This window comes from Drosophila gunungcola, assembly GCF_025200985.1.
Source record: "Drosophila gunungcola strain Sukarami chromosome 2L unlocalized genomic scaffold, Dgunungcola_SK_2 000052F, whole genome shotgun sequence".
NCBI lineage: Eukaryota > Metazoa > Arthropoda > Insecta > Diptera > Drosophilidae > Drosophila > Drosophila gunungcola.
Genome location: NW_026453165.1, coordinates 74,322 through 98,561, shown reverse-complemented (window position 1 = coordinate 98,561; position 24,240 = coordinate 74,322). Strand labels below are relative to the sequence as shown.

Here is a 24,240-nt window from a genome sequence, read left to right as displayed (position 1 = left end):
TGGTGAAGCATGAGATGCACTCAACAAAATGTAAGCGAAGTTTATTTAATTTTTGTAATGTTTCAAAAAGTTTTAAAATAATATTAATTTAGATAAAATCTAAAACAGTGTTCCAATCTGTTTAAGCACTACACTTGAAGTAAAAGAATACAAAATCGGTATACAAATTATTACAAGAATTTCTTTGCTGTGTAAGATATGTAAGCTGGATCTCCTTTAGAGTTTGAGAAGGAGTAATGAATGACCGTGGGTCATGGCTGGTGGCTTGACAGTTACCACCGCCACCGGAGCCGCGTTGTGAGTGAGTGAGTTGTTCGCTGTTAGAGCGGCCTTAATTTATAGCCAAAAGGAAGGATGCTCGACTCACCTGTGACGAGATGCACCTGGAAGCTGGAGTTGGCCGGCAGCAGGCTGTATCTTATGGCCGCATTCTCCCCCAGATCAAGATCGCCGGCAGTCACCACTCCCACAACGGAGCCACGCCTGAGGTTCTCCTCAATCCAGAATTCGTATTTCGCTTTCAGGAACTTGGGATCATTGTCGTTGGCGTCCAGAACTCGCACCATAACCCGCGTTTTGGCATGAGCAGCGGGCGTGCCATTATCCGTGGCCAGAACTGTCAGTTGATAGCGATCCCTGGTCTCCCGATCCAGCGGAGCACGCAAATAAATCCATCCGGAGTTGGGGAATATGCCAAAATGTTGCGCCACATCCGAGCTACTAATGGAGTTCGTGACATTATCGACTCCGGCATCCACAATCCTATAAGTGATCCTGGCATTGTTGCCCGTGTCCAGATCGCTGGCATTAACCTGAATAATCTGCAATAGAAGAGAGGCAGAGAGCCAAAAACAAAAGTTAGAGCACTGAATACCAATGGGGGAACGAGATTGGGAATGGGAATGCATCAATCATTTGGGACCGAGAGCTGTGTATCTGGCAAACCTCTGGAGAACTCGTTTCCGATGGCAAAGATATGAAGTGATTTTATGATCAAAACTAGTTCAGGCCTAAAGAACGCCGAACACCGCACCGAAAGGAGCTGAAGGGAGCACAAGAGTATAGTAGAATCGAATCACTGGAGTGGCTGGCACTTGGAAGCCAAAGCAAAGTCGTTGCTCGAAAGCCGCCGGTAGGAGTCGGTAGGAGCTCCTCCTGGGTGTTGAGATATTTCCAACCCGATATGACGGCCGCCTGACAAAAGCGTGACTTTTAGTGGCTGTTAATCAAATTTATGTGCCCCATTTAGTTTGCATTACACAGATTTATTTTTCAATAAAACACCCTCAGCAGCAGCCAGCCATCGTAATGAAAAGTAATCTTAAGCAAGAGATATAGTATTTAGGTAAACCCTAAACCCTGTTGAAATATCTGCTGAACTAGAAGTTTGTAATTAAAAGAGAGGCTAGAATTTTAAAGCCAGTTTAACAGATGAGTGTTACAGATGAAGAGTATATAATATCTATAATATTTACCTGTGCATTGATGGATCGCGATTCGGAAACATTTACGAAATATTCCTCTCTTTCGAAAACTGGGGGATTATCGTTAACATCCTGGACATCCACCAATATGGTAAGATTCGTTGAAAGCGATGGAACTCCTCCATCAGTGGCGGTTACAATTAGAGAATGCCGTTGCGAGGTTTCGTAATCCAAATGTTGTGATAAAACCAAATGTCCCGATCTCGCATCGATGGCAAAAAGTCTTTTTCCCGAATCTTTGACCAGACTATAAGTAACTTGTCCACTGCTTCCCGAATCCTTATCGTGTGCATGGGCAGCATAGAGGGGAGCTCCCAGTTCGGCATTTTCCGGTACTGAAATCCTAACCATACTGGCCTCGAATTCCGGAGCATTATCATTGACATCCTCCACTTCGACGTTGACCTGAGTGTGTCCATAGACTGGAGGTTCTCCTAAAGTGGCTTGGATGTTCAGTAGCACCTGGGCCTTGGCTTCATGATCAAGGGGCTTGGCTATGCGAATATTTCCAGAACTGGCTTCTATGCTGAAAAAACCATCGGGATCTCCAGAGTATATTGAATACCTCACAGGACTGCGCTGGGCTGTAATTTAGAGAGATTAAATATGTTAGCTTATACTTCTTTAACCAAATTGATTCATACATTTTAATGAATAAATCTTAGAGTTGACTTTTCTTTACTAATTGCATACATATTTTTCTTTGTGCATGCCTTGTTACTCACAAATAAAAAAAGAGAATTCAGGTTATCGTTCTCAGTTTGCGAGCAATGAAAGAGGTCTGCAATTATTTCTGCCTCATCCTTCTGTTTGGGCAAGTGGAGTTGAAGGAACTCCGAAAAACGAAATTAGGAGCCGCTGCTGCTCATTAAAAGCCATTCAAAGGCCTCGACAATGAGTTGCAGGAACAATAGAACCGTTTCGGAGGCGAAGGAAGGAGCTCTCGTCACCGATTGACACATGAGGCAGGTTGGAGTGGATGGGACACCACATGAAAGGCATGAGGATGAGGCATGAAAGGAAGTGCGCAGCGAAAGCAGCAAATTAAAGCGCAAAATCATTTTGCATAGCCAGCGACGTGGATCGTGGATCGTCTGGGACTCCGACTTGGTCGTTTGGACTGGTGGTCTGGTACTGGCACTGGCACTGGCACTGGCACTGGCACTGAAAACCGGCCCTTGTATCGTGCTCAGAGTTCAGCTCAACTCGATGTTGAGGACGTCGTTGATGGGTGCAGATTTCTGCCGAAATTTGCGTTTGAAGTGTTTTGCTTTGGCTTTGTTGCTGAGTTGTAAAAAGCCCGAAAAGTTTTAAGCTTTGACAGCATTGTGTGTGTTGGCTGAGGCTGCTTAAACTTACAAAGACAATATTTGAACTTTTAGAAAAAGTTTTTTTTTTATTCTTTAACATAATTTGAAGGACTATATCTTTTATATTCAATGTTCAGGATTCATGGCTAGCAATGTTTTATGTTGACGCTTCCCTTTTTTTTTTTTTATTTCCATCATCCTTTTCAGTTTGCCTTCTTTTGTCCTTGTATCTGTCATATGAATGAATTTGTTACCCAAAAAAAAATAGTTCTAAGGATAGAGGGTTTGATATATTTCTTACCAATATCTCCACTCGTGGCTATCACCGAACCCACGACCGTGCCCCTCGGAATGTCCTCCTTGACATAGTAATTGTATCGGGGCTTTTCAAAGATCGGAGGTCGCTGCATGGCATCGATAATGCTCAGAAAGACCACGGCATCGGCACTGCTCCTTAAATTACCACCGTCAGTGGCCGAAATATTCAGCATGTGCATCGGTTGAGTTCGAACGGACAGCATATCCGGACGAGCAACGAAAATTTCACCGGAGGCTCGATCAATCCGAAAGATGCCCGCCTCATTTCCAGCCACAATCCTGTACGAAACCTGGCCAAAGCTGCCCGAGTCCGAATCTGTGGCCACCACAGCGACAATCGGGGCACTCGAGGCTTGAGTTGGGCCATTGGAGGATTCCCTCAACGATACATTGTATTCTCGGGGATAGAAAACGGGACGGTTATCATTTATGTCCGTCAGTTGCATTTTGATAACGGCCGTAGTGCTCAAACCACCTCGATCGGTGGCCAATACGGGAAATTCGTAGCTACTTCTTCTCTCGAAGTCAAGTTCACCGGCTATGCAAATCTCCCCAGAAGCGGAGCGTACTTCGAATTCGGTGAGGTGCTTGAAACCTTCGCCTAGGGTGTAGTTTACCATGGCATTTACTCCACAATCCGGATCGCTGGCAGAGACCTAAAAAATAAACAGAAATGAAGAGCAGTTAGTAGGGTTGATAAATAAAAAAAGATTTTTATATAAAACCGATTTAAAAAAAATAAATCCCAAACCCAAGTCATTAAAAAATTGGAAGCACACATAGCTCTTATTTAGGGCTTGCATATTCCAACAGGTACAAATGAAGTTGTCAAAATTTTAATTTGATTTACAGGCAGCTGCTGCCGTTGGCTTTTGGGCCTCCGTTCCGGGGCTTATCTCCGGACACTGTTCAGGGCTTAATTTGGCAATTTGTTATGCTCGGGATCGAGAGTTGGAGGCTCTCCGCCCCCGAGGCGGCATATCAGGCGAGTGTCAACTTAAATTTGAGCCAAACCAACGGGGTGAATCACTGGCAGAAAGGTTGCAGATCGTGGAAAACCGTCGGGAGCAATGACCCCCGCTTAATGGCAGCCAATTAGTTGGCATTTTGCGTAATCGACATTTCTGTTCGCTGTCTGTGTAAGGCAAATAAAAAGGAGCTGCTGGGAATGGCAATTGGAATGGGGATAGTGTTTTCTTAAAAATAGCCATGCAGAGCGGGGGCAGGCATCGATCGCATTTTGACGCCAACAAACAAGCCAAGAAATCAGCAATTAAAACTGTCATTATTTCACTTTAAATGGGAGCCCGAGGTAGCCAGAGGAGAACGTTCCCCCACCACTCAAGACAAGTTGCAAAACAAACGAATAATGTTAAGCTGTGAGGACAAGGGACACTGGAAAAACAAAGCGCTTATAGATTTAAAAAAATCATGGAATCAAAAAGGAATTTTTAAAAAATTCTCTTAAATGTAAAAAATGTTTAAAAATTTAAAAGTTTTAGTGCTCATAACTAAATCTTCAATATAAAAGCGCGAATTCTTAAGAATATGAAGATTTTCATGGAGTGGGCCCCAATAAAATCATTAGCAAACGTGAATTTTTTAGAACAAAGAATAGCTTACTTGTGCTAACTTTATTTTTTCTAAGTGCAGCTCCAGCCCTTCCCCAGCCCGTCAGTTTAGAGTCCAGACTGATATGCATTTAAAGCGAAACGTGTCCAGCACCCAGCACCCAGTTGCTGGGCCCCTCTCGTTGAATTTCATCGCTAATTACACTTTTTTTAAGTCTGGGGACTGGGGCCTGGGTCTGAAACCTGGCGGAGATCTGCTTAGATTGTTGCTGCGACTAAAGACTTTCATTAAGCTTAGTTGGGCAGCAGTTTAAACCCGTTTAACCCGGCCGGTGAAATTGTCGCCAACCAAATGGACGGGGGCACAAAACTGGGACTGCGATGGGATATGGGATGGGATGGGACGTCGTCAGCCCAGAGATTGGCAATTTTATCTGTCAACAACATGAAAGTTCTGTGTGCAACTGTTTTCGGTGGAAAAGACGCGAGGATCTGAATGAGGAGGCGGCAAAGGTCCGGTGCTAAATAAGTGCACGCCCACACGAATCGAAGAGGATTTAGGGATCGTGGGCCTGGAATAAAACAGACAGAGGATCTGCACTTCAGAAAATTTATTACAGTATTTCCTAAATTTTATATACGAACTTTAAATCCAAAGGAATTTTTAACAATGGAGTTTTCTAATCAATAACAATTTATAAACAATTTCATAATATGAACAATTTAACTAACTCTGTTTTATTTTAAGTGTGATCTTAACACTGATAAGTTAAAGAGCAAACGGAGGACAGAATCCTTTGGCTTGCGGTTATGTCAACGGCAGTGAAAGGCAAATCAAATCGAAGACAGTGACATCTTCCAGGCAGTCAGAAAAACCAAAATAAATAAAGAAAAAAATAATACAAACAATACAAGTTCGTTTGCACAACTCTCTTTTCTTATACATATGAAAACTGAAGAAGTCGAGAGTTATTCATCTTTGTCAGCACGCATTTCTCACACTCTCCTGCAGGTGAAGATGCTAAGAAGGGGATCCAGGGGCAGCATTCAATGACCAATTATGGCCTAACAAGGCCTACAGTTCAGACTCTGAGACTCTGCGACTCCAACTCCAAAAGACAGCTTATGCTGCTGTTGATGTATGCAAATAAGCTGTCAAAAGTAATTTCATTCAATTACCTTATTTAACGTACAAAAACCAAAACGAGCAAAGACAGAGCGATGGAGAAAACTTGAAAGAGAGAGCGCGGCGGGGAGTTGGCTCAAACCAAAGCAGTTAGCAACAAAAGGATGAAGATGATTGCTAGAATACAACTTTAGCATCCATGCGGATGTTCGTGGTTTCAGTTGGATTAGCCCATGTGCACTGAGAACTATATATATTTTTTAATATTTATTAACGATTTCTTAGTCATTGAATATCTTTTCTTTAAGAAAATTTGAATTTAAAACTTATTCAACCAGAGAAACTATTTCAATGGAATATAATAATTCAAATGAATTTTTATTATACTATTATTACAAGATATTACAACATGTTAAACAGTTGGTGGCTACAGAGAAAATCGTTTTTAAACCGTATTGAATTTGAAATGCTCATTTTCATGCACAATAACCTCTGTGCCAAAGCCATTGCATAAGCAACCGAGTCAAGTCACACCACAGTTCTGGCTAATAGAAGTTAGCCAAATGTCGGTCGTGTCTCTGGTGCGGATTATCACCGAAACGAGTGGAGTGAGTGGCACAGACTCAAACTCAAACTCAAACTCATAGTCTTCTGATTCCGAGGCCAGCCAGCAGTTTTGATAAGACATCCCCGGATCAGGGAACTTTCAGACTGTGCAACTCTGGGCCTCTCAGACTCAGAAAACTAACTTGGCGAATCGCAGCGTGCGGCAGCTTGCATATTTCTTATGCAATTTCCGGCAGATGTGGATGATTTAGCTGGCCCCGCCGCAACTAGCAATACGAAATGTGGCTGATGAGAAATGGCTACGTGCTCACAAGTGCCGGGTCCGACTTTATTTCTTACTTCGTCGGCTAGTTGGGGCACTTTTCGGAGGCCCCTCCGAAAACAACACACGACTCAATAATCGTCATCAATCCCCTGCCAATGCTAACTTGGTGTGAAATCCAATACATCCCTGCCGATTGAGGTGATGAAAGTGTTTGCGATGTGGGCGGCGTCGCTGAGGTTTCAATGTTTCATTCCATGTTCGGTGCGAGCAGAAAGCGTGAAATGGTTGTGGTCTTTAAAGAGATCACTCTCCTCACACTGGAAGAAATATGGGTGCAGTTTTCGTGTACCTTGATATTTTTATATTAAAAAGGGAACCTGAAAAATGTTGAATTAATCAAGTTTTTCTCTTTATTTCGTTAATTTTTTGTGATGCTGATAAGATGGGCAAGCAATTACATTTTTCTCTGTGCGGCATACTTTTTTTTTTAACTACAGGGTGATTGACCAGCAATCGAATTAGTTATAAAGTCATTTAGCTGAAGGAGGGCTTCGTTAATAAAGTCTGCTCTGCGCACCTGGAGAGTCCTCTGCGGCGTGTGAAGATTTCACACATTTGCCTTGATTAGTCACGGACCTGAGTCGCACCTCCCCGAATCCCTCGATATTTTTGCGGGGTCTCCAACATGGCAGCTGATTTATGTTGACGCCTTATCAGGGCCCCTCAATATTTATTGCAATTTTTATAAATTATTTTTTTTAACTCTCTCAAAAGATGCGCGCTTGCGCGAAGCGTTGAAGATTTATATGTGAGCAGATGTGATGGGAAGGAACCACCGGGAAAGTGGTAGTGATGGTGCAGCGAAATGTAGGAATGATCTATTTCTGTTTACTTTTCTGTGGCCGAGGTTGCATTTTCCTTCCCCCGTTGCCCTCTTGTTGAAATGCATCGTCAAACACCAAAAAGCAATTCTAACAGTTGTTGCACCGCTGCAGCACCACTGCAGCACCACTGCACCACCATTGCACCACCGCTGTGCCGCTTGTCGTGTTATTAGGAATTTTTAATTTTCCGGTATAGATTTCTGACTTGTTCGCCGGTGCGTTCTCTTTGCTGTAATGTCTTTTAAGCACTGAGAAAAAATGTGCAAGATTGTTTTGACTTGGGATCATATAAAAAAGACTATTTCCACTGACTCGTGGTTTCCGATTTTCTATAAATATATTGTGATATATCTATTTAACTGACTAAATAATATACTAACTCTTAAATTTTCAATTAACATTTTGTCGATTTTTATTTATCTGTTAATATCGTAAAAAATGAACCTATTGAGCAGTTTTGGTATAAAAATGTATAATTTTAAAGATTTTACTAAGAAAGTTTAGACAGAGATTAAGTAATATTGCTATATTTGATTACAAATTTTAAAACTATTTTTATATCGTGACTTTTACACATTGCGATTCTTCTCTCTGTAGTTCTGTGCTCCACCTTGTCTTTTGAGTGGTGCAGTGGTGCTGGGGCATCATCAAAATGCATCTAACAAGGTTGTTAGGTGTTAAATAAGTGTGCTTAAAAATTTATCTTGCACATTTCTTCCTTCATTTGATTTATGTTTGGCTGGCACTTGGCTGCAGCTGTCTTCTTAGCCGTTGCCCATTACCCCGGCCGATGCCACGCCCCCTGCCTTACGGTTACATTTACGGTTCAACTTTTTAAGACTGCGCCTTTCCCTCAACTCAACTTGGAGATTCAAGAGCCGAACTCTGGCTAAACTTTTGCTTTCGCCGCAGCGAGAAGAAACAGCGTCTATTGATAAATCAAAATACCAATAGATCCGTGAGCAGGGTGGTGCAGAGCGGTGCAGAGTGGGGGAGATTAACATTTACCCGCTGGCCGTGGACTTGACTGCAAATCTGCGAGGCTGCGTCTGCAGAAATGGCCAAAAACATGCGAACACAACACAACAACTGCGCAGGGATATGGAAGAAAACGCTTTGGCAACGAGTGGGGGAATGAATGCGTTTCTTGTGTTTCAAATGCCTCTCCGATTTTTTGTGCCGCAGCTGCAACAAGCTGGCTTCACTACCACCCGCCTTGGCCCCAACCAGCCTCCTCTTTCCCAAATCCCAGCTCCATCCTCTGAATCCAAACTCTGAATCCGCAACTATGACTACGATGATGGATCGTTGCACAAGTCCCCGAACGTAGTTCGTTGGAATGTGCGTCGGTTGCCGGATGAGTTTGGTTAACTGCCCAAGACAAAGTTCACGAACTTAAATCGGAATCAGTTCCTGTTGTGTCGCTAGAAACATCCATTAAAAGTAGCAATTTCTTACTAGTTTCATTCTTACTATTAAATTTACTTTAGAATAACAGATAATTTAAAAACTTCAATTGTCAAAGTGGTGCCGTTTGATCATTAAATATTTAATGTATGCTACTTACTAAACTAAATACTAAGCAATGTAAAACTGTTATCTTTAAAAGCATTTTGTTCAGTCTTTGATAAGTTTATATTTAAGCTTATTTAAAAGAATTCCCATTTTTTATTTCGCCTTGAAGCCCAATATTTAGTCTCTGTAAAGCCTCTGTACGAGTTATTGTCCCTTCTTTTGTTTCCTTTGTAATCGGAGGCGCTAATCATGGGCTTCCTCATTAAACTGCAGTTCCTTCGGAGGCAGATGCAGTTGCAGCTAATTAAGTTGGATGCACGCTCCAGAGATTCTGTCCTTTCAACGTTAACGAGTTGCCCTTTTTTCCACACCCGGCCCCTTGTCACCACCCACTCTTCTGATACGACTCCACCCACACAGGGAATGAAATCAAGAGCGACAGGAAGTCATGCTCATGACAGCAGGCAACTTCTGGCCCTCGAAGCGGCCCAAGAAATGTCGTCTAGTCCGGGCAATAAAACATTCTAATTGGCGCCGCTTGAAAGAGAAAAGGAGTATGACTTTGGTCACACTCTTTGCGGCTGATAGATGTATGGTCACACCTCCCCGAAAGTGTCGCCACTTCAGAATAAAGTGTTTCGACAATAGAACCAGAAAATGATATATTTGGTTTTATCAGAGTTCCCAAGCGATACCAAAACTTTCTGACTGTTAAACCCTATCAACCCATTATGAGGAATGTAAATAATTAAGGTATCTGAGCTTTTTTTTTTTCTGTGTAAATTGCTAGTGCCTAAGCTAACATTTGCCAACTGCGCGACTTTCCCCAAGTGGCACCCAAAGTAGAAAATTGTCAATGAGTTGTCGATGGCCAAAAAGCGCGCTGCACCACAACTGGGCCACACACAAAGTGGTGCACACCATCAAACCAAAACGAACGGCCACAAGCCCAGTTTGCAGATCGGATCGGGCCTTTAGCTAAAAGCCAGGCGATAAGAATCATGATCCAGCCCTAGACGCGACTTGACTCCATTACCCGGTGTTGCATGTTCCCGCAAAGTGCAAACTCCCACCACGATCGCTGAATTTGAATTTGAATTCGATTTCGACCGCCCACACATGGATCGTCGATCGTCTCGATTCTGGATTCGGATTCGGATTCTCGATTTTTGATCGTCCGTTCTCTGGGCCAATAACAATCACAGTCTTCTCACAGTCCGCGCCCCGCATTTCGCTAGGATTTTGCATAAATTCTGCGCCGAGCCGGAGGACGGCCTCCTCGGCAAATTGAAAATGTGAAAAAGAGCGCATAAATTTATTGAGATTGTGTAAATATTTGCCCAGAATTGAAATGTGCAATGGACAGGCAAAGAAATTTAGCAGAAGAGGAAACACTCTCTGCGAAAATGGTGGACCAATAAATAAGTCTGCGTTATTGTTTATGTTTTTGAGTAATTTTTTTACTTATTTGATTGGCATATTCTTATTTTGACTGTTAAAATTAATATAACTGACTTCTAAGCCAATATTGTTTTAAATAGTATTTATAAGATTTATATTTAATATGTACAGTTTATATTTAACTATGTGTTCTATTAAGAAGTTGATCTTGAACTGAACCTACAAAGGTATAAAGAAAGATACAAATCTTTGAGAGGAAATAGCCAATAAATAAATCGTCAATTTTCCACCCCACTGAAAGTGGCTGACCAATAAATAAGCCAAAATTTTTGTTTATTTCGTTTTGGTATAGCAGTATTATTTATTTTATTTCCATTTAGCAATTTTTATACACTTAGCTGCACTTGCAGCAATTCGATTTGATTTTCTTGTCGCCGACTTTGGTCACTTTCGATCTAGGATTTTGGATTTTGGCCTGCAACTCTGGCTGTGGGTTTCAGTTTCGGTTTCACTCTTAGTTCGGTTTGATAAATGCGCACGGCGAGCACGTAAAGTGGACAACTCTCTGTACATGGCAAGTGCCTGGATCACGGATTTGGGATCTTGGATCTTAAAGCGGCTAACGGTACCGGGCATACTTGTTGTGGTCCGTGTGTCCAATAAGTTAATCAAAAGTTCAACTTCAACTGGATTCGTTTCGTTTGGTTTTTCTTGTTTTTGGCTTTGTTTCGCTCACTGGCCCCATGCAATTTGAATTTGCGTAATTTAAAGCAATTCCAGTTAGAGGCGAGACGCACCCACACACCCCACCGAGAGCACCAGCACCAGCCCCAGCACCACTAGGCTCCCTAGCCACTGGGCCACTCCACTGCAGAGCCGATCGATCCACCTCTTCCCAGCGGGGCCAAGAGCCGCATAAATCAAATCGCAAAGTGGTCACAGCCAAAGTCGAGGCGGTGGTAAGCGGTGTGGAACATATGAGTGTTTGCGGGAATGTGGAACGCATGCGGTGCACAGGTAAAAATAACATTGAAATTAGAAAATTATTAGGCGAAAAAATGTGTTACTTAAGGAAATGAATATGTTGATTATCAGTAGGGCTAGTAAAACAATCGATAGCAACATCGATACTATCGATGGTCGAAAAATTTAGGAAACATCGATGGTTTGGGCTAAGAAAATATCTTAGTGAGATAGTCGGCCTGCAAATCATCGGCGTCCAATGGAATAAATTAAGAATTAAGCTTTGCTTTTATTAAAATGTTGTTCAGAGATTCTGACGTTCCGGGAATACCCAAAATATCTAATATATCTTGGCCTCTATCGATAGCTAAAACTATCGATAGTGTTACAGACTGAGCATTTTAAACATCTAGAAATCGTAAGAAATAGATAATACCCATAAACTAACCATAAATTCGGTGTCTAATGGTGAAATACATTTTCTTGTAGCGTGTTTTCATGTGAAACATTACCTAATCACTTATGTATTTCTCTATGTGTGGGCTCGCCCGGCGATTTATGCGATTTTAAATATCGATTTTGTTGATTTTTGGTTACCTGGTAGCAGGTGGGACTTGGAACTCCAGACGCAAAACTCAGACTCCGAAGTGGATTACTCGGAAGCAGGCCAAGCGATAACCGCCGAAATTAATTATGATTGTGGTGCGGCGGTGCAGGGTGGTGCGGGGTGGTGCGCGGCGTCTGGCCAAATTGAATTTCACTCCATGGCCCGTCGCCGAAGTCGAAGTGTTTTTCAATGTTTATTTGAAATATTTTGCGCCATTAGGCAAACCGCGAATTGCCAGCTCGGTTTTCCTCTTTTTTCACTTAAATGCATTATGCAAACTCTGCAATTAAGTTGCCAGTCTCCCAAATGGTAGTCCCGTTTTCCTCCGGTGGTTTTTCACTGAGTGATTTATGTTTATGGCACTGGGGGCGGTGGGAGGAATCTACGGATCGCAAGGGGGAAGTTTTTCGGTATAGGGGCGTGAGTTAATTACGCGCTAACAATGACAAATGTTGTCTGGCTAATCAGCCCCAGACGTGACGGGGTTCAATAAACCTAAAAGTGGACACACACACCACCGCCTATGTTCCGATTCCAGGGATCTGAGGAGCCTCATTGTACATTCCATTGGCCAAAGAAACCACAAGATACACGACCGCAAATATCAATTTTATTCCCGCCATCAAGTGATGAAGTTGTGTGTGCTGACAATCTTCTGATTGCCAACCGCAAACACACGCGGAATCACAATCGAAATCAAAATCATCATCATACCTGGGTCCACCGGGCTTTGACCACAGGAAAACAAATGAAAATTGCGTTCGTAATGAAATTGCAAGAAAACAGTGCAAGAAAATTCTGTCTGGATTTTCATTAAAAACCGATATAAAATATTCTGATGAATATTTTGTAAGCGAAGTATGGATCCAATTTGTATTTTAGATTATAAGCGTTGGTCTCTATTACTTTTAATAATTCTTTGTTTTTTTTTTTTTTTTTTTTTTGTAATGGTACTTTGCTTTTCTGTTTTTGGACTGTGTAGCTTTAGAAATTCTGCCCAGCAACCGCAGACGCAGGCTACCATCTCCGAAGATCACTTTCACTGGGTTTTGTGTTGCCAACTGCAGCTGCTGCTGATACTGATGCTTCGGCCGCTGGCGGGCATAAATGGGCTTCGGCTTTGTATTAATGCAAATATCTGTTTGGGGTCTGCCTGCGTTGGCGACCCCCTGCCAGTCGAAGTTTTGTATTTTTTTTCTTCTTTTTTCTTGTGTATTTTCCGAGACCCACTCTTCTGTTCAGGCGATGTCCATGCCGATTGTCTGTGCCTCTAGCCGTCTGGGTTTCTGTTTCTGGGGCCAGCCAAATTTTGGTTTTTTTTTATTGTGTTTTGGGGCCCCGTTAGCTACAAACGAGTTACAAACACCTGTCATTACCCCGGGAAAATGCCGGGGCAGAGTCAGATGGAGTTTGAGTGAGAATTGCATAAGTTCGAGGCTCTCGAAGTGCGGCTCCCATTTGGCCGCGACTTGTTTATGAAAATGATAAGCGGACGCGAATTTATGGCCAACAAGCGCAGCCTCATAATTGATATACGCCGTTCTCCCATCGCAATTGTCTTGGCCAGTGTTTTTTTCATTTTTCGTTGTGAGTGGGAGGTGAGACAGAATCTGCAGCGAACACAATCCCACAGTTTCAGCCTCCTCATCATCACGTACAACAAATTACGGGGAACGACAAAAAAAAGATAGTGGAACGCTCCCAGTGGAGCGTTTTGCTGCTTATGCAATGCCCCCGAAAAACTCGTTGCGGTGCCTAATGACGGAAATATTATGTGCGTTAGGATCATCGCTCCCCCCTCTTTCCGAATCTCAAGCCATTTTAATAAACCATTTTTTCAATTAGGCCGCTGGAGAGCACTATAAAATAGCAAAATTGTAAGCACCAAAGACGCATTGGTAAAAAGCGGGCACATTTAATGGAAAACGAGCTAATTGGATACCCAAAACCTGTCTCAGATCCTAAAGCTTAATTTGCAATTTGCAGTCATAAAGATACGCCATAATATATTTCGACTGTCAAAAATGCTATGCTAAAAAAAAAAAAAAAAATAATTATTTCACAACTCAGTGGAAAATAAAAATCAGATGAATATAAAAATTGCTATTAAATATTATGTAGATAAAGACAATTGAAGAGTTTTGCTTTCACTGACTTACACTTTTTTGCCTAACTAAGCCAATAAACTTATTTTATATAAGTTTCACAGAAATCGGTGCAGTATTTTACTGAAAATATATAACAGACAATTTGTCAAAATTGTGCATTGAAACGATTATATTACTTTAAATGCGATTGTATAACAGTCAATACAAAACTCAAATTAAATTTATAAGTCGGGGTCACAGACTGGTTGGTTAAATCAACTAACTGGACTAAGCCTAGATTCCGCCACGATAATAAATCAAAACTTGAAATTAACTTGGCTGATTGACAGTAATTGCGATTATGGAAAAGTGGAAATAATCGAGGTGATCAATGTAAAAGGCGAGCAGAGTGGAAAAGCGAACCAGTCTTTAGTCGTAATAGTTATGAAGATGCTTTCAAATAGATTTTGACAGTTGGTTACCAAATGGCATAAAGCTGATTAGCATGTGGGAATTTTGTGGAGCCAGGAAATATAGATGAGGTCAGCATTACATTTGAGTTAGTAGTCAGGACACCTGAAACGTTTAATACGGGAAAGTTGATTTAAACGGGAAATCGAAGGAACAACTAGGCGCTTCAATTGATTCAGGCACACTACGTTTTTTAGCTATAAGTTTTTGTTTTTTGTTTCGGCAAACTTTCAATTAACGAATTGTACTTTCTATTTGCTGCATTTCGTAGTGCAATGCAAATGGCCTTTATTGCTTAACATTCGGGCCAAAAAGAAAGAGCAAACAAAGCGAAACCAAACTGCAATCCAATCGCCTTCGCCTCGCCATCCCAAAAAGTTGACTTCGAGTTCGAGTTGGAGGCCAATTTTGGTCAGCGATGCGTGACTTGGACCATGTCGTGTTGTTTTTGCAGTTGTTGTTTTTCCCGGGGCGAAGGAAGCGAAGAAGGGGGAATCCCACGGACAGCACCCCCTGTCAGGAGATGCCAAAATGCCAAAAGAGCCACAGAGTCTATAAACAAATTTGGTCAAGCCAAAATGGAAGCCTTTTTCGAAGTGATTTATGCTAATTACAAGCAGCTTCAGCCCAAAAGCGACAGCAGCAGCAGTACAGGAAAGGGCGTTTAGCAAAAAAAAAAAATTTTCCGAGCTTCCAATAGCCAAGAAGCTGAAGCTAAAGCCATGATGCCAAGTAACCAAACTACAAACTACATACTGCAGACAAAAACTAAAGCCTGAAACAAAAACAGATTGTGCCACATGTGGGAAACTCGACAGCGTCGACTCCAAGTATAGAAAAGTAATTTACTTTGTGACACGCCCATTTCGATATGAAGGTTTTTCATGGCTCGAGACTCTCGGACTCGAACTGGTCACAATATATAATTAAAATCAAAAGGCCAGATGTTCCACCAAATGGAGAGCGAAAGGAATGCGCGCTGGGTAGATCAGCTCCGCAAAAAGATCGATAGAACTTCAGCAAAGGTTTATTCTTAGAGAGCAAACAAAGGAGCTTTTCGCTTTTCGCGGGATTCGAACCGAAGCAAGGGTGCAGATTGCTAGTTATTAGCTGAGGAGAATCTGGCAAATCCCTAAGTCCCGGCATTAAGCCAATAAGTTGCAGCCACGAAAATTGCAAAGTGCAATGAGGGAGAGGTGGAAAAAAAAAGTGCCTCGAAAATTAGCAGGAGCTCAGGACCATGAGCATGGAATTTTTATGTTGATCTATACGTCACCCATGATGACACACTGTAAGAAACAAAAAGGGTTCTAAGGCCCTTAATTAATAGTTAATTTTTGGCCCTTTTAATTATTTATTTACCACCAAAGTGCGACAAGGTTGAGCTTACATTTATTGTACTAGTCAAAATGGATTGAACATATTTAAATATTTAACATATTTCGTAATCTTATAATGTTACTTTGATTCTGAGTCAACAAATAAATTTAAGCACTTACAAATTGTTGATTTCCTATTATAACAGATCACAGTAGAAAGATCAAACCCTTTTGATTTTATTTTTCTTAAGTGTACCATCTCTTGGAATGTCTTAAAGCCATGCAAAGCCATAAACCCGAGTTACGTGGTAATGGGGAATCCATTGGGGCAGCACCCGAGCCAAATTACTGTACTTGCGATTGATGGTCAACGAAATAAAATGGCAGATTGAAGGTAAAGGGCAGATATATAGTACATAGTGTAGAGAGGTAGTCAGAGGGACTGATGCAGCCCATAAATATATCAATAAACGGAAAGAAAGTGTTGCAGGGCAGGTGCACAAAACAGAGGAGAACTAAGATCGAACATAAAAATGGTTTCAAATTGAAATTCCTCAGTCGAGTTTGAGAGATCTGCGATAATCTTCCCCAACCGCCGCCCCCTAGAAAACTAAAAGCCCATATGGGAAAAGGCAGAGGAACAAGAACGGATAGAAGCGCAATCGATCGCTGGTAATTACCTCTTGCTATCGATCGATGGGGCTAAACAACTTTTCTAGATGATTTTTCGAGACCAGACAGGCAAAAGGGGGGTGGGGGGTGGAGTAGTTCTCGCTTCATAGTCTCAAGTGTTTGATGGTACTTAAAAAACTACATTAAAAAATAATAACAGCAACCTTTGCCGAAGTTTATTGAAGCCAGATAAGTGATCTTGTAATCATCGGCCAGCCAGAAAGAGCAGAGTCCCAAGAAAACAATAAGACATAAAGTCGAGATGGAGAAGAGCCAGAAACGAAAAGTATTAAAAGTTGTCGGACTCCGTGGAGTGTCTCCATCTTGAGACCTATATGCCGTATCTTCAATTTTGTGTGTGCCGTGTGTGTGCTGTGTGTGCATCGAGAGCCGACTGCAGTGGGGGCTGTAGCAGATGCCAAGGTGAGTCCCTGGGCATCAGGTATAAAGTGTGTATTTGCCATAATTTGCCATAGCGGACACATGCGATAAAGAGGCCTGAATGAAAGCGAAGTCGATTTGGGGCAGCAGGATCGAGCGATTCGGACTCCGACATCAGAGTCCGACTTAAACTTCAGCCTCTGACAACGGCACGTCATCATCAGCAGCATCGTCAAACTTGATGGGCACTCACTGGGCCAGTCGGGAAAAAGTTACACCACGAAAAAATATTTGGGGGAAAATACTTGCTAAAGTTGTAAACTGCAAGAGGGCATACAAATTGGGTACATATTTAAGGCTTAATTCAGGGTTGCTTAAAACTACTGTGCATTTACCAATACAACTGAAAAAACACACTCACGAATGTAATGAATGTCAGTGTAGTGTCGAGAAAACAACAAATTTGTAAACAAATTTCATTTGGATTAGCCATTAAAAAAACACAATGTTAATGTTTTTGGCTTGACTTGGTCTTACTTGAAACACAAAGAAGAAATGAAACATTGTTAGCATTGTAAGCACTGTTTTAAAAATGAGTGTGCTAAATTTTTGAATGTTTGCATTTGATTTGAAAGAGTTTTAAAATATTTCTAATAGTCGACAGACACTGCTAGTGAGTTTATGTGGATTAAATTCATTCTTTTCTGCTGTGCATCGGTAACATTACATTATTTTTGGGGGCTGAATAAATATTTTTGCTCCGTCAGATAGCAATCACAGCTCGGATACACACACATTTTGGAATGTAGGAAGTTGAGAGGCTGAAAGGCTGAAGACGCTGATGATGGGGATGATGGAGACGTAGACGGCGCTCTCATGTGCGCTAAAATTGAACAAAATCATCAACAGTGATCGACATGTGAGTCAAAGTTAATAACAAAGGGAGGGCAATGCGGAAAAGGAAAAGGAAGAGGGTTTAGGGTATGTCGGGAAGGGAAAAAAGAACTGGAGCCTGTCTGGAAACTGAAAATACGAAGAGCGAAATGATTTTTAATAAGCGATAAAGCAAAACTGCTTATTGGCTTGAAGGAGCCCCAAGAAGACAAAGGCAGGAAGGTCTGAGGTCTGAGGACTGAGGACTGAGCAACAAATATTTATGGGGATCTTTGGAGGGCGGAAGATGAGAGCGGAGATGGGGTTACCCGAAGGGGGGTTCCAAATTATATTGAAAGCAAATCGAAAAGCCAACAGCGGCTGCTGCCGAGGGAACTGTTCGTTCGTTCGTTCGATCATACTCATCATTTTTGAAATTGCTTTCAACACCAGTTGGCAAGGTGTGGTACACAGAGTGCTCCCTTCCTTTTTCTTTCCCTTTTCCTTTTCTTTTCCCTTAACTTGGTGCGTAAAATCATCAACAGAGACGCTTTTCTGCGAAGGGGGGTGGTAAGTAAGTATGTTTTTTTTATATGTGGGGTGTTGCCCTCTCGAAAAGAACGCGCGGTTCGTTAGGCGGTAAAATAAGTGGGTGATACCCGGGATACCAGGGGGTTTTTTCCCAGTTCCAGACGCGACTTCTGTGATAAGCATTTTGCGTTAATTTGCGCGAATGTGGCTTAATGTGCGCTACCTCCTAAAAGGCATAAAAAAATCAAAAGAGGGTGTACGATCGCACGATCCCCACCCCTTTTTCCAGCAGATGCCTTATCTTTAATTGGGGAAAGCGTTTCAAACCTTTTTTCGTATTTTAAGCAAATAACAATTAACCAGAACAAAAGACTCAGACAACGAACTTGACCAAGGGGAACTCGGTGTTTTTATCTCTCAAAGATCTGCTCAGCCGAAAATTGATTGACAGTTAAGCTAAATCATTTGTGCTGTCAACCTGCCGGGAGGGGGCATATATATTCAAAAGAACCCGCCACGAATCTGCACATAAATACACACAATTGACAATGATAATCAAATGTTATGCTAAAAATCTATCGGATGCTTACTCAGCTGCAAGGAGAAGCTTATGAAGAGAGGGTTTTGGCAAAAGGGGGGGAAAGCAGATCAAGTCCAAGACAATGCGTACAAATCGTTGACAAAAATGTATAGTAGCAAACGGCCCGGGAAAAAAACAAATACAAGAGAACAGGAAGGACAGAGCAGGGTCCAATGCACTGTTAAAAAGTTGAGTATAATATATAATCAGTAAAAATGTTTTAAACGTGCAGTACAGCTCAGCTTGTATGGTAGATGTTTTATAATTTTACGTTAAAATCAGAACTTTAATTACTTTTGGATTACTGCGGAAACTACTTTAACATTGCTAATAAAAGATTTTGCATCTGTTTAAATGCTGAATGGTTGGTTAACCTAAGATATGTTTAGTTCGGAATAAATAAATTGGTTTTTACGAGCTTTTGGTTCGGTGTAGCCTTCGGCGTCTTGTGGTCCCGAGTCCCTGCTTCCATCCCAATCCAATCGCAGCATTTGCCAGTTGTTTTCTGTTTTCTGTTTCTGTCCCATAGCCCCAGCCGCCCAGCCTTCAGGTCTACATACAGATCCAGGTCTTGTTCTTCTAGTGACTGTCTTTGTTTGGAGGCCCCGCGAGTCAAGAAATGCGGCGCATCCTTGCAGCTATTTTGCATACCAGACTGGGGCCCTTGCCCCTTACCCCCCCCCCCCGAAACCCCTTTCCCATGAAATCAGTCAGCCATGCGGCTTCCGAGCGAAAAAGTCCAAGACCAAGTCGAAGACGATGCTATCCCTACGATAAGAAATTAAATTAACGAGATATGTCAACGATGAATTCATTGCCATGGCTTAAGCGCAAATGCCGCCATTCTTGAGCTGCCGCCCCGTTTCCCCCATCCTGCAGCCTTTGTCTTGGCTTGTCCTTCGCTTTGCATTTTATTCAGCGTTCCATGGGCAGCGATTAGCCTCGCTTTTTGGCATTCGCATTGAGCTTAGACCCACATGGACATTCAGTCAGTCAGCAGAGGGATACTTCTACTGCAGGTAGCCCAGGTAATATCGAGGAAAGGGTCTGTCGTTGTTGGCATCCCTTTTCTGTTTTCACTGCTTCTGCTTTTGCTGCTTTGCTGCTTTACTCCTTTCAATGTCAATGTCTGCCACAGGTTTTTCTGCCATTCTTCAATATAATGACATCACAAAAGCCTCCAAATGGGGGGGGCTTTACTTTGGTCTGGCCACGATTTTAATCACATTTCTTTTGAATTAGATGCGAATTTAGCCTCAACTGTTTGTGCGCCTTTTCATGAGTCAATCACTTGGCCCTGTGACTTTTTTTTTGCCTCCTTTGCTCCTTTGCATACCCCCCAAAGAATTTCCGAGAAGAGCCAGCCACCGCTGTGTGGCTGCAGTTTTAGCCTCAGCTTCAGCTACAGCTTCAGCTTCAGCTACAGCTTCCTCCCGAAGAATGTACATTTTATTTTCAATTCAATTTAACAATTTCGCGACCGTGGCCTTTCGCTTTTTTCTCGGGAGCAGAGAACGCGATGCAGAGAACTGTCAGCGCAGGTGAATTTATGTGCGCAGACCCAGCTGGACACTAAATCATCGGGCCTCTGGACCGGAGGATCGCAAATCTCGCCTTGCTCCTGTCGCCGGTTCGCTGATTGTTGTCCCCGGATTCCCGGCTATTTCTCTAGGTGTCCGTCCCACCGCCCCCTTGATAAACTCTATAACCTGGCCCCGTTTTTCGATTTTCGAGCCACATGTGCGAGAGGAGCGGATGGCGAAACCACGCGAATAAACCAAAAGCAAGCTACGAGGTTAACATCATTATTTCACCTTCTAATCAAAATCAGCAACATTGTTGCCCCATGCATGCAGCGGAAAATCGTTGCACAGCAAGAAACTTTATTGAATATACTAGCCTCTTATTATATTATCTAGCAATTTTTAACTACAATAAGAAGTCAGTTAACTAATTTTCAAAATGCATTAAACGATACACCACTTATTTATATGTTAAAACTGTTACTAACAATTTGTAATACAAATAGTAACTAATTTACAGTTTCCAAAAAAGCTAACATTTTTTACTCAACAATATTTTTTATATTTTTAAAATTGTTCTGTTAAAGAACTTTGAAACAAACTCATAGTGGAATTATTAAAAAGTTTCCAGCCTATATACAAAATATTTTCACATTTATGTACTGTATATATTGTAATTAAATAAATTTTTCTCAATTTCTTTTTCGATTGTATACTTTTTTCAAAACTTACTTCCACATTAAATTTTATGTTTTCGCGTAACCTTTGTATTAGTTTTATGTCCATATATCCGCTGCTGTTGTCTTCTTTACCCCTAACTTTTTTCAAAACAACTTTTTTGTAGTAAACATTTGTTGAGCTATGTAATCATATATTTTAGTGCACAGAATCACAGAGTATCCAGGGGGCAAAGAGAGTCTGGTTGGGCGGGTTTTGCTTAAAGCTATGTTTTCGTTTTTTTTTTTTTTTTTGGGTAGACGGCGGCGCCTTTGCCCGCTAAATGTCAGAAATCGTTGGGCCTCTCACGCTTCTTGGCGCTGGGTGATAAGCTGTGATCACCTCGTGCCTGCTTATTGCCATTTAACGGAGGGGTATTTATTTTTTTTAGTATTTTTTGAAAAATAAATGGCTGACCCAAAGCGCGAACTGTTCAATTTTGTTGTGGCAATTTGTGTCATATTGTGTGGCATGATAAAGACATTACTGAATGAGGGGCTAATGCTAGCATACACTGAACCCATCAGACCCCTCTATTCCTTTACACTATATATATTTTTTGTACCCCTTTCCCCGCACTTCATTAGCGAGCAATTTAATTTGCACACACACGCTCAACTCGCCAACTTTGAATGCAACTTGGATGCAGGAAGTGGTTGCCTAGTACTCGTCGTACTCCCCCTTATTTGCACACCCCCTTTTTCGGGCCCCCTCGGTTGCTATCTTCAAGATTTATCAGCGAGGATGCCACAGCTGGAGTTGTCTTCTTCGTCTACGGCTATTTAGGCATGAGCATGGTCAACAATTGTACAGGTTTCCTGCCTTATAACCCCCCTGATGCAATGCCCCTGCTTCAAACTGTTTGTTGGTTGGTTTGTTTGTCTGTTTGCTTTTGGTTATATTTACTAATTGAATCGACACCAAAAATGTAAATGCAACAACAAACAACTCGCAAAACTGACAATGCCGCAGGATGGGGAAAAAGGGAAAGGGGAAGGTGAAGGAGGTTTACAAAGGAGGCACGGAATTGGCAGACCAGTTTCCACCTCGGAGCCAAAGGCAGATGCTGCAGTTGCAGTTGCATTTCGCAGTTGCAGTTGCAGTTGCAGCACATAGCCAGCCCCAGCCAAAAGTAAACAATGAGAAAATTTATGTTAGTCAAGTGCGTTTTTCAGCGGAAAATGAGAAAAAATACTCGCCAGGGTCGCTCGTATATAAAACTATCGCGCGTAACGAGGTTTTAACCTCTAAAAGGGGATACAGTGAAGCACACTAAGATGGGAAATACAAATAGTCAAAGTTATGTTTAAACAAATATCGGTAATCCTAAAACTACATTCATTTGCGGGATGTTTATCAATAAATTTAAATAGATTTTGAATTTAAAATGAAATAATATTCAATTTTTCTTTATTCTTTAATCAGGGACTGACCATTTCCTCTATTTAACATTTTGTTGCGATATAAAACTAATTAATAATAAATTTATGGAAATCATTTCTCTGCTTTTTTTGGGAGTGTTCTGCAGACAGATGTCGCGATTGCAGTCGAAAATAGAAGAGAGCAGCAAAAGCAGCCGCCTCGACTGGACTAGAGATAATGCCAGGCGCTGGCGGATCGGTTCCGATTGGATCGACGCAGCTTCTAACTGTAAGTCCAAGTCCAAGTCTTGGCCTTGGGGGTATATTGGGGAGGCCAAGACACGCAAAACAGGCATCAATCATGCGGCAACTCAACCGCTGACATGGTGGAGCGGTTCGAGGGGGAGGAACATCGACAATTTGAATGAGGCAGGCGACACCTCTGGAACGGAAAACAGGTCTTGTCTTGTCATAGGCAAATCATATCTTTTTGCCCGCAGAGAGCCCCCAGGAACCTTGGCTATGGAATATGGAATATGGAATAACAGTTTCCCCCGTGGCCAGATAAGGTTCGCCTGCCTAATGAGGCGGCGGCTAATTTTGAGTCACTCGTCTCCAAAGAATTTTCCGGTGGGAAGCTTTGATTCTGATTCTGAGTCTGAGACCACTGCCCACAGAACTCAGAAACAGGAAGACGATGGAGCCACTCTCCTCTCGACAGTCACGCGAAATGCAAATGCAGGTTGACAGTGGCAGCTGAAGAGGAATTCCGAACTTGGCAAGGCGTGTAAAATAGCCAACTGCAAATAACCCCTGCAAACTCCACCCTCTTCATTCTACGAGTTTCAAAGCGCAAACCCAAAAAGGGTAAAGTGCCAGAGTACGGAAAATCTGCTAGAATTTGCCATTTTTGGTCTTGAGTTAAACATTTAGCTATTTGGTTTCTTTGTCTTGTACTTTGCCCACAACGCAAAATATCGCAGAGGAAGTTTATTCTCCTCGAGTTGGTTAATACAAACATGGCCGAATCCAAAACGAAAATACCCAATGAAGAGACAACCAAAAATTAAGCATAAGACTTGAACAATGCTCTGCAATTTGCTGAACGAATTCGAGTCTAAATGACTTATTGGGGTCGAGTTGCTTTTTGTTTGGCTTGGCTACTTCTTATAATAACAAGAACCTCACCCGCAAGTGATGGTACACTCGAAAGAGAAGTGGCCCCTGAATCTTCAAAGAGAAAAGTTATTTTGATACACTGATAAAAAATATGGAATAGTAAAAATAATTATTTTATTTGTCTATTGAATGCAAAATATAGTATGTGATATGATGGTTAAAATCAAAATTTAAAATTTATTACATATTAAATTTCATGAATTAGTATTAAAATATTGTGTGGAAGCATCAGAGATTTATAACGGTATTACCATGCTGAAAAGTTTGATTACTGGTAAATCTTTTTAAATTGTTGTAATGATAGAGATGTGCGTTTTAAAGTGGGTGTTTTTAAAGTAATGGAAAACGAATAAAATCGAAGACATTTTTCACAGTGCTGCAATGGGTAATGAATGACCGATTGACTGAGTGACAGCATTTCAGACCCCGAAGAGGGCCATTTAGTCACGTCATCATCATCATGGCCATGGCATCCATGGCGGTGACCGACCAACAGCCAACCCAAGAGGATCCAGCGGACGAGGGGCGTTGCAAG

The 24,240-nt window shown here is 41.8% G+C and overlaps 1 protein-coding gene across 1 annotated transcript in view; it reads right to left on the bottom strand.

Annotated features, from left to right (window-relative positions):
• LOC128253592 (protein dachsous) overlaps positions 1–24,240 on the bottom strand; it is a 74,581-nt gene that overhangs the window by 14,830 nt on the left and 35,511 nt on the right. The window contains exons 3-5 of the mRNA XM_052982103.1: positions 3,096–3,768; positions 1,476–2,068; positions 368–821 (exon numbers count right to left, since the gene is read on the bottom strand). Coding sequence (XP_052838063.1) covers positions 368–821; positions 1,476–2,068; positions 3,096–3,768 — 1,720 coding nt within the window. The remainder of the gene's footprint in view (positions 1–367; positions 822–1,475; positions 2,069–3,095; positions 3,769–24,240) is intronic.